The sequence below is a fragment of the Mustela nivalis genome (assembly GCF_964662115.1).
Source record: "Mustela nivalis genome assembly, chromosome: 5".
NCBI lineage: Eukaryota > Metazoa > Chordata > Mammalia > Carnivora > Mustelidae > Mustela > Mustela nivalis.
The window spans coordinates 80,243,613-80,255,165 of record NC_139024.1 but is presented as its reverse complement, the minus strand read 5'-3'; the positions used below and the strand labels follow the sequence as shown (position 1 = coordinate 80,255,165).

The 11,553-nt window shown below is 36.6% G+C and overlaps 1 protein-coding gene across 9 annotated transcripts in view; it reads right to left on the bottom strand.

Moving 5' to 3' along the window:
• MCM9 (minichromosome maintenance 9 homologous recombination repair factor) overlaps window positions 1-11,553 on the bottom strand; it is a 95,183-nt gene that overhangs the window by 69,795 nt on the left and 13,835 nt on the right. For 5 of the 9 annotated variants that reach the window (XR_014311863.1, XR_014311865.1, XM_082730943.1 and 2 more), the window contains 3 exons: window positions 9,516-9,716; window positions 5,096-5,221; window positions 3,198-3,317 (listed from right to left, as the gene is read on the bottom strand). Coding sequence is in view for 6 of the 9 variants with exons in the window: in XM_082730943.1 (XP_082587069.1) it covers window positions 3,198-3,317; window positions 5,096-5,221; window positions 9,516-9,716 (447 nt within the window). In the remaining 3 variants the exon portion in view is untranslated. Of the gene's footprint in view, window positions 1-667; window positions 2,965-3,197; window positions 3,318-5,095; window positions 5,222-9,515; window positions 9,717-11,553 lie in introns of those variants that run through there. The other 4 variants (XR_014311864.1, XM_082730945.1, XM_082730946.1 and 1 more) reach the window with 2 other exon arrangements.

The window sequence follows — 11,553 nt, the reverse complement described above, 5'->3', positions numbered from 1 at the left end:
TGAGGGGCAAATTTCCATTCTTTTTTGTCAATGTCCTTAAAGAAGGGATTTGAAGTCCACTATATGCTACCACGAACTTTAGGACCTGATTTTCTAGGCCACCTTGAAGCCTCTTATGGCAACTATTACACGGAATGTTAGACAGCATTCAGTTTAGTTTCTAAGATGATAACAAATGTGGTTAATTGTTCGTAAGGTCCTTTGTTTTATAACCATTTAGGACATCTGAATACTCCTTGAATCATCCATCATTTCTACCCAGTGACTTCAGCATGTCAAGAGCAGACATAAACGCGCTAAGTTTAAGAACAGGATATTATAATGACTTAGATCTATTCATGAGATTTATAAAAATACAATGAACTTGACCCTTCAAAATTGACTTGATAGATCATCTGTTGTTGACAGTGTTTATTTAAAAAAAAAAAAAAAGTGGATTTGGGAAGGTGTATTTAGCTTTATCATAATAGATGAGTCACTATTTTGGAAAAATATCTATTTTCACACATGTGGTACTCTTCTCCATATCCCTTAACACTCATGCAGAATAAGATTAGGCATATTTGTGGTTGACATATTTTAGATAGCCTTTCCAGATAAGTTTTTAAAAAGTAATCTTGGAAAGGAATCCATTAACTAAGTGGGCCAAAAGGTTCTTTTTCTTTGATGAGAGCTAGGTCCTTCCTCAAAGTTTCCTGTGCTTCATTAAATTAAGTGTAGAATATTCTCATTACTCTTGCTGCTAAGCAAGACATTAGCCATATGATACAGTTATGCAGTGCCTTTATATCTAAAACTTTTATACTGCACTTTTTAAAGCTTTTATTTTGAGGAAGGGAAAAGGGCATTTTGTCTGAATGTGGAATTTAAGTTGTATATATTTCCTGTCATTCTAAAAAAGAATTTGTGAAGGAAAATTTTGCTAAATGTTAAACTTTGAAATTTAATATACCAGATTATCAAAATACTGTCCACTAACTAGTTCATAGATTTTAAAAATAAAATGCATCCAACTGTTAAAACCATATGAAGAAAATTTCATTTTTGTCTATTTGCAATTAAGGAAAATGTTAAAATATTAAAATGAAAATAAAAGTAAAATTTCCAACAAAGAGCTCAGTGATTAATATAACAAGATATGGGCTTGTTAGAAATAAAGCATATATAAAGCCAAATTACCAAATAAAGCAATTTACTGCTGAGTTTTTATTCCGACTAATTATAGTGACTGATTTGTATTAATACCAAGAGTTAGGTTTTTACATCAATTTGTAAACAGCTAATTTTCACAAAAGGTTAAGACTTACATTTTAAGTCTTCTTTCAGAATTTTTATAATTCTGTAAGATTTAGAACTCCAACTATAGCACAGTGGTTTTATTTTCCCCCCGTTTAGCTTCATTTAGAGACACTATATGAAGTATAGCTAAAATGTTTGGAACAGTTTTTTCCTTTTTGATCATAGTAAATAGTTCTTTCATGAAAACATAAACATGAACCAATTACACCACAGAAGAAAGAAGCAAGTAGGCTGGAGGGAATGAGGATATCAGTTGAGCTAGAAATCTGAGGAGCATGCATGCACTTGTTCACTTATAACCTTCTATAACCTTAGGCTTCCATGTGGTCTTATTGTTTGGTTTTAAGATTTGGGGTTTCTAATTTTACCAAGGAAATCTATGGAAGCAATTTTTGAAATCCCTAATTTTTTAATCCCTGATACATATAAAAAAGTATATGATTCTGAAACACAAGTATTTATATGTTGTCATGAAAATGCACCCATATAGTGCATCTTTATTGTTGCAGTATATTCTGGTATCTTTTATTGTATTTCATTTTTAAAGTGCTGGTTTTGACTCCCTGAACTGGCATTTATGACTCTAAGGGACTGTGATACTCAGTTTAAAGAAAGGCTAGTCTGGCCTTTTGAATAGATGAGACTTAGCAATGACTTTTCTTTCTTTCTAAAATTTATATTCCCCGTACCTGTCTTTTGGAGTATGATCTTGATGCTTTAAAAAAAGAGAAAAGTGCTAGGACAGTGAATCAGCAGCCATTCACTTGAAAACTGTCCAAATGTTCTGAAATTACTGGTAGCCCACCAGATAGCCTGGATGCATTTCTTGGCCCTCCATATAGTTAACTTACGAAACATTCCACATAATTACTTGGCAAACGTTTTTATTTGTCTGTTACCGGCATCATTTTATAAAGAACTCTAGAACCCTGGGTCATAAGAATTTTTAAATGCACATAATGTGTTCTTTATATATTCTTGCTTACTACCCTTCCAGTATGCTGAACTTTGAGTTGCCTCTCCATTCACAAATCCCTTCTCATCAATGCTTAATGTACTATTCAGTTATATTTCAAAATCTAAGAGCCCCTTAGAATGGGGCTTTCCTCATGTAGGACCATTAATGCAGCATTTGCTGCTTTATGAGAAGTTTTATAGTATAAGTTTCTCATAAGAAATTTCAGCACAGGCTTCCCTTAATAAGTAGCAAAGAACATTTGTAAAATCTGTGAAACCAAAGGCCCATTACAGACAGAAGTACAGGAGAAATATTTCCCCAATCACAACAGTGTAAAATACAAAATCGCATCAAGACAGGCTTTCTAATAATTTTCCTAAAGTTACTTTATAATCACATCCTGACATTTGATCTGCAGAGGCTTTTAAGTGTACTTGAAGAATCATTGCAATATATGAATGAAGCTCCACAATGCAGTGAAAGTGTGCTTTCCACGTATTAAGACAAATTTTCTACTGAATTTTCAGTAGGAGCTACTGTTGCCCTTGAGATCTACAAGCACAAAAATGCCTCAAGCTCTATGCCATCGATCTACTTTGATAAAGGGAGATTTTTTTCCCCCATTTATCTCAATGTTTTGTTTACTAGGTCTTCATAAAATGCAAGATGGTGCATGCTTTTTCTTCATTAAATAGGATTTTTCAAAACTAAGATGCAAAAAAATATATGGGATAAGTTTTAGGAAAATTAAGTGAAAGTGGAGCTTTTAAAACATTTTCTTAGAGCTACAGAAGTAGGTGCTATATATTTTCTTTGATTTTTGGCAGTAACTCAAAAATTAGCTTGAAATTTATCCTATGTTAGGTACTTTTTCATCAGAAAAACATTGTGTTACTGTCTGTTGTAAAGTCAAATTAACTGAAATTGTCATGTAAAATACCTGCACTAGTAGATCCAATTCCTGTGGTGAGCACAGAGCGTGGTGTAATCTTTGCTGCATACTTGAGGAATTGAGATTTCCCTGTGCCAGGATCCCCAACCAATAAAAGATGAGATTCGCCTAGAAAAAAGTTAGTAAACTTTCAAATTTCCATGAATTAAGTATAATTAATCAAGAAGAAAATGGTATACTTGGAATGCCAACACAATTTACATTTTATGCTTCTGCTATTTACTTAAGGTCATTTAAGGGCAGACTTAACCAGTTATCTTTAGAAAAGTTAACTATCATCATAAATAATAATTTTAAGTGATTTATGAATATGATATTTATAATTTAATTTAATAGACTGTGCTATTTCCAGATGTTCAGGGATATGCCTAACATTTAAAAAATTTTTGGCTTATAAAGTTTCTGATTTTATTTTTTATTTTAAAGATTTTATTTATTAGCCAGACAATATAAGCAGGGGGAGGGGCAATCAGAGAGGGAGAAGCAAGCTCCACGCAGAGCAGGGAACCTGATGTGGGACTCAATCCAAGGACCCCAGGATCATGACCTGAGCCGAAGGCAGACACTTAACCAAGTAACCCACTCAGGCACCCCTTAATCTATTTTTAAATACCAAACTGCTTGGCTAAATCTTTGCAAACAAGCCATACAAATATTTTATTCCATTTTTATTTAAGTATTTTTAAGTGTTCAAGCCTTTATAAGTGCTTTATAAGTATCAAATCGCTTATGATTATAACAGTTAAATGAAGACCTTTCCATTTTATGCAATTGTAGTAATTTAATTAAATAATCTACCTTAAAGTACTTATTTTCAAATGTAACAAATGAACATATAAGTATCTTTTGGTATGTATTATCTCATTCATCAATTTATTCAGTTATACTCAAGTATTTCCTAAATACATTAATAGGAAACGCCTTCTTAAGCTCAACATTTAGCAGAGTGCTGGAATTTGATCAAAACATACAATACACATAAACTTTTTATACTTTCTATTCCATATTGTACCGTATGGTTTTAGAAATCTTACTAACAGCCTTGTTTATAACAATGTCCTTTTAGTCTTTGGTTATTATGACCCTCAGGTGGCCTATATAAGGGCCATAATAAACCTACTTTATGCCAGATTCAGGTCAGTTAAATGTGTTAGCTGCAAAAGAGCTTTCTGCCATTTGAACATAATTATACACTTCGAGTAATCTTTGCTTGAACGTATGACCTACAGCAGCACCTCATGGCAGATGGCACTTCTGCAACCTACCAGCAGAAGGGGAATCAGCAGGCAGATGACTGAGAGCAACAGTCTGAGAGAAACACACTGACAGTCACAGATGGAGAGACACTGACTTGGAGACCTTAAAAAGCACTATCTAATCTTTTCCTCTTGAAGACAGACTGGGGATCCAAAGGAAAAGATAGTAATCAAAATGTAAAAGATTTTATTTTGTGGCACCTTTACAGACTGGAGCAAAAATAGATGTTCCTCAAAACACTTAAAATTTCTTTAAGTCTTTATAATTCTAGAAATTACCTTTTGATATATAGATGCTGGACTAAGTATTGGGCAACTGTCAGCTTTAAAAGATTATGGTTAGTGGGGCGCCTGGGTGACTCAGTGGGTTAAAGCCTCTGCCTTGGGTCCAGGGTCCTGGGATCGAGCCCCACGTCGGGCTCTCTGCTCGGCAGGGAGCCTGCTTCCTCCTCTCTCTCTGCCTGCCTCTCTGCCTACTTGTGATCGCTCTGTCAAATAAATAAATTCTTTTTAAAAAAAATATGGTTAGAAAATAAAGCTCAAAAAGTCATTTTTATTCAGGAAAGGAAAATTCTAACTTCTTACCTTGTATGTATTAACATTTCTCAAAAAGTTTTAATAGGTACTAACCTCTGACCCGTGTTCCTGTAGCATCAGTCCTTTGAATCCCACCAGCCAGCACCAGGGCCACAGCAAGCTTTACTAAGTACATTCCAAAAACTTGAGGGCACAAGCTGGCCAATATTTCATTCCTTCCTAGGAAAGGCAGAAAGGTCAGATGTTACGAACAGTTTTCAAGAAATCCTATCTGAAATTTCTTCTTATCCTAACTTCCTAGAAATATACTCTGCCATCTAATATCAAGAGAACCACTTCCAAATCCTACATGAGTAAATAACTGTTTTGGTCCTAAAATTCCTTCTCTTATTAATGCCACGATAGGAAGTCTGCTTTTTTATTCCTTCCTTTTTATTTTTATACCTGCTTAAGTTTCTATAAATTTATCATACTTTACAGAGACAAAGGAATCTCCTTTATTCCCTCATTAAGCCAACATTATCCCTTTAAAATACCATTGCACTTTACTCCACTGCCTAAATAAAATGAAGGTGCTCAATCTCAGTAAGTCGGATTGCAGGAGCCAGTAATTTTTAAATACAAGAGGTACTTGGAGCTCATGGAGCTTCTCCAGAGGTCTAAGAAAGAAGTAAAATAATCTACCCTGTGAGTCAATTCAGCATTTGCTCTGAACAATTTGGTAAAGTCTCTTTACCTAGAAGAAGTTACCAGGGTATCACAGTATTAAAAAGATCATATAAACTATAATTCTAGCAATCCAAGAGGGAAGTCTCAGATTCTTCTGATCATGTGTTGTTGTTTAAGATTTTTTTTATTTTAAAGAGAGAGCATGAGCAGGAGGGGTAGAGGGAGGAAACAGAATCTCAAGCGGAGTCTACACTGAGCATGGAGCTCAACTCGGGGCTTAATCTCAGGGCCCTGAGATTATAACCTGAGCCGAAACCAAGAGTCATGGGCTTAACCAACTGCGCCACCCAGATGCTCCTGATCATGTGTTTTTTTTGTTTTTTTTTTAAGATTTTTAAATTTATCTTCTTGATGGTGGGGGAGCAGGTACAAGTAGGGGGAGCAGCAGGCAGACGTAGAGGGAGAAGCCGGTTCCCCACTGAGCAGGGGGCTGGATGCAGGCCCCCATATCAGGATCCCAGGACCCTAGGACCATGGGATCATGACCTGAGCCAAAGGCAGATGCTTAATAACTGAGCCACCTAGGTGCCCCTGATCATATGCTTTTTTAAAAAAGATTTTTTATTTCTTCATGTAACAGAGGGAGATCACAAGCAGGCAGAGAGAGAGGGGAAAGCAGACTCCCTGCTCTGCAGGGATCCCGATGTGGGGCTCGATCCCAGGACCCTGAGACCATAACCTGAGCCGAAGGCAGAGGCTTAACCCACTGAGACACCCAGGCACCCAATCATGTACTTTAAGTAAGAGAATATCACTGTTTCGGTTTCTGTTTTCAGAAATGTCAAAATACCAAATCTGAGAATCTGCCCATCCCACATACAAATAAAGCAGGTATTTCATTTGATCACTGGCCTAATTAACCAGCAGGGGCTCTTAGAACCTATACCATCCTAACAAGCCTGTACTAAGCTGGTCTTCTCTTATGTGGAATTCACTACTGTGACGGTACTCTCTCTACATGCTGGCAACTAATTTGTGTGTTTCAGGGCTTCCATGTTTATGCTCATGTTTCAGAGGCAGTTCTATTTGAGGAGGAAAATAATCGTGTAAATATTTAGCTGATTATTCCAGTTCCAGAAGCTTTTCTGCCAAAGCATTAGGGAAAGGAAGAGGGCTTTGTCCAGAATTTATGGCCTTATGCACAAAAGCTCCTTATTGTAATGAATCAGAATTGATCCAATGACAATGTAGGGTGACATGACTTGGGATGGCAGAAATGTGAAGAAAATCTTTCAGTAAAATGAGGATCAGTAAAAAGAATTAGTAAATTCTAGAAGGCAGCTCCTTAACCACCAAAGGGAATCCCTCTCTTTCCTGAGGAAGAAAGCCCAGAGAAAAAAGAGGAAGAAGGTTTGGGATCTAAGCAAATAAGACATTACAGCAGGTAGGTAAATTCTGACCAGAATTACACACACAAAGAAAGAAGGAATAGCCCCAACAAGCAGGTTTAGGAGTAGGCAAACTGACCTGGGAGACTTCTGTGCCAGCTGTGCTGAATAAAGGTAGATTCAGTGACTGATGTGCTAACAGGAAACATACCCCAGTGGTAAAGAGCACAGGCTCTGGGATTAGAGGCCTGGATCACATCCCAGTGCTACTACTTACTACCCATCTGACTTTGGGCAAGTTTCTTAACCTCTCTGACTCTATTTTCTTATCTGTAAAATGGAATGATAATGGTATCTTATAGAACTGTTGAGGATCAAAGGAGTTAATAAGTGTATAGCACATAGAACAATACCTGACACACTTAACTGTTAAGCTATTATATTACTCTATTACTTATGCTTATTTCTGATTGCAGTATTTCCTCCCAATGTAGTTAACACAAAAGATATAAAGTGAGGTCTGAAGTACCAAAGAAAAATAAAGGGGAAGAACTATTCCCTTAAATTTGTTGTCTAAAGTTCCTTGAATCATGGCAATAGATGCCATGGCTGTACCATGGAAGAGAATGCATTCGAGTAAATACTCCCCCAACTCTAGCTCTCTCCCAAATTTCTGCTTCTAGACCATGTTAATAGTGTGTCTAGAGCCTACCAGCTCATTTTTGTGGCATGGTCCTCAGTTACCCCAAGGAGAATAGGACTTCCTAAACCTTCCCAGATCTGAGTCATCCCTGAATCTGTTCACATGGCCCAACAGACCTCAATCCCTCCATTTGGGTTTCTATTCAGCATCTAGGCCCCAGGGTCAGAGGATCCTAGATGTTACTGCAGACTGGAATAAAGTCTTCACCTTCTAGACAGTACCAGTGTCAGATCTTAGTGAAGCAGATCAAACTCCAAGAGCTGAGGAGTGAAATCCCTGGTGTTAGACTAGCAAAATGGAAGACATCCTTCGGCATACAGCTCTCCGCTTCCACCACCCCTTCCCTTATTTCCCCCAACTAGCACACATACACTTTGAATTGGTGAAGTACAGTACTGGTACTGGGTACTCAGAAAACTAAGAAAGCAGAATCCATTCGCACTAAAAAAAAATTGCCTTGTTTTCTCTCTCTTCTTATGTTTTTTATAAGGTCATTATATTTACTTCTTCCTTTTATCCAGTAAATGAGCTGTACATCCATAACCTTCTAATTGAAAGAAGATAGACTCTTGAGGGGCGCCTGGGTGGCTCAGTGGGTTAAGCCTCTGCCTTCGGCTCAGGTCATGATCTCAGGATCCTGGGATCGAGCCCCACATCGGGCTCTCTTGCTTCCCCCTCTCTCTCTGCCTGCCTCTCTGCCTACTTGTGATCTCTGTCAAATACATAAATAAAATCTTTAAAAAAAAAAAAAAAGATAGACTCTTGAATTGATAGCACAAAGCACTTCTCTTGGTCTGGGTAGAACACTATATGATCCCCTTCCTTCACTGTAACAGGAACAGCTGAGCTGTGTGGCAGCACAATTAGTAAGAAATGACTGTGGTCCAAGGAAGAGTTACAGATTTTTGTGAGGGCCCGACCCTAAGAAACAATTTTAAATACAGAAATTCCTTTAAAAATATATATGGTTCTTAAAGGGCTTGCTTAATAAAGCCATGAAATAGAGAACCCCACTTTAGTATTTAAGAATAAAGTAATTGATATGTGTGAGACTTGAGATGAAGTTTATTAAAAATAGTCTATCACAGGCTTCAGTTTATTTTTCTCAGTAGATGCCTCCAAGGAAGAATGAAAACAGACATTTGAAGATTTAACTGGTGTTTACACATCTTTGGAATTTTTAAATAAAAAAATACTCTATGAACCTAAAGGCTGTAATGTTTTAGTTTATGTAACTTACTGCCACAATCAAAAGTTTTTGCTGTGATGACAAAGCTTATATTTTGCACCCTTCTATCTCTCATCACTTCTTTCCTACTGACTGCATATTTAAAAATCTTCAGTTAAAATAGTGTGAAGTTGTCTTTATTATCTCAGGTACATGAGAAAAGAAATAAGACTTTCATAGGATGATGTTTCATAGTAGGATGTGTTTTGTCTACTTACGGAGGAATTGTATATTTATTGGTAAAGAAGGGAGAAAACAAGAGATGTCTAAAATAACAGAAATGGAAAATCTCTTGTAATCCAGCTTTTATTTTCCACAAAGATCTCTAAATTAAAAAAAGACTATACCAGCAAAGGGCTCTTCAAAAGGAAACTATGGCTAAAAGTACTGACGACTGCTACCACCTTTTGAGTTTAGCCATTGAGTTTTCTAGCATGCAAGCCTCCTCCCAATCACAGACCTCATATTTAACTACTTAATGAAATGCCATTAATAATTATCAGCTTTAAATCCTTAATCACAAACCTGCAAAGGGATCACTTTTATAGGACTCCCAAAAATCCTCAAATTCCTTTTGGACCTCCTCATCTATGATGATCCCTGCAGACTGCTCATTATTTACTTGGACATAATTGGCTTTCAGGACTATCTCCACTTCACAGCGCACATCTTGCTGAAAGGGCTTCCACCGTTGCATTACAACTCCATAAATAGTAAGGTCATCACCTAGGAGAGAGCACCAAGTAGCAACAAAGTCCAGGAGGAGCACACTGCTTGCTGGACATAGACTTGCATCACACAGATCCAGAAATAAGAAATAAACCACTCTCCCACCAGGTTTAGAATAATAAACACTCATCCAGGAAACAATATGAAGGCAAAGAAACACCACAGGTTTCCTACTTTTCCCTTCTGTTTTTGTTTGTTTTTACAAGCGTTTGTATCTTTAGCTAAAAGCTAAAGTCAGCATTTTTATTTTTCTTAATCTGCCACATGATAATCACACCAAATTATTACCCTTCACTGGAAAAATAGCTTACCAGATGATTTATTCATTGTTATTAATAAGGGGTGAAATGTTCATCTTCTAATAATCCCTAACCATACAGTTCTCATTTAAAGAATATGTAGAAACTGCAGCTGGAAGATTAAGCTATACTCAGTTTGGTGTCAGGAAAGGAGACAATCTTGTGATAACTGACACTAGTTTTAGTTTCCTATATATTAATTTTTACGTGTCACCTTTATTGATATTTTACTTACTGCCTTAAAAAAAAAAAGAGATGAATCGGGACGCCTGGGTGGCTCAGTTGGTTAAGCAGCTGCCTTCAGCTCAGGTCATGATCCCAGCATCCTGGGATCGAGTCCCGCATCGGGCTCCTTGCTCAGCGGGGAGCCTGCTTCTCCCTCTGCCTCTGCCTGCCATTCTGTCTGCCTGTGCTCGCTCTCTCTGCCCCCCTCTCTCTCTGATAAATAAATAAAATCTTTAAAAAAAAAAAAAACAGATGAATGAACTAAGAAATAAGTGAACACTGTTTTACTTCAAAGCTCTTTTTCATAAACTATGAAAGCACAAGATAAATCCTGCTTATTCCTTCTGGTTGGTTCCTTCCCACCTGAGGAAATTCTATTACTGGTGATCAGAATATTAAATAAACTTCTACTGGTTGTCCTAGGAGGCCTTGGGTCTTTCATGGGCACATTCTCCAAACACTAACATCTGTGCTTATTATTACATACAATTCAATGCATCAATTAACAGATATATATGAATGAATGGTTGGCATTCAGTATTTTGGTATAAGAGATAAGGGGGCCAGAAGAAGAAAATATAAGCCTAGTCCTAAAAATCTTGTTGAATATAAGATGTTGAACATACTCCAAATCCAATATGGTATTTATAATTTGTGTAATAAATAGCGTCTGAACTAACTGGCAAGTCTTCATTTTCCCTGTGTCAAATATATGGTATTTGCTGATGCAAAATGCCTTTTACTCTCTAAGTTTCAATGTGTAATGTATAATCTGCAGGGCTTTTGATTTTCTAAAGAAAGTGTTCTGTAAATGCTAAGTGAATGGAACTCGTGATAGCAATGACACAATGGAGGGCTTATTTCTAGCTAAAGGCAACTTTATAATAAATGGTGACAAACACATTCAGTAGGTGCTTTGCATGTGTTTTCAAGATCTTTCGAAGCCACTGCTTGGATGGTTTTCAAACTAAAGCAAGAGTAATGATCATTTACTATATTGTCTGCCCTTAATTTTTAGGTGAAAATGACTGGGGTAACTTTAAATGAGCACTTGGAATAGTCCTTTACTATCATTTTAATGAATTATACTTAGGTTGTTTCAAAATTAGTCAAGTAGAAACTTTACTTTTAGATATAGCACCCGTTATTGAATTAATAAATAAATGATTATTGAATTAACTGACTTCAATAGCAGTGATAATGTGAAAAATGTAGTGTCCTGAAAAATGGCCAAGAGCACTGATTTTATCAGATTTGGGTTCAAATCCCAGCTCCTTCACTCACTGATTATGTCCTAGGGCAAATTATCT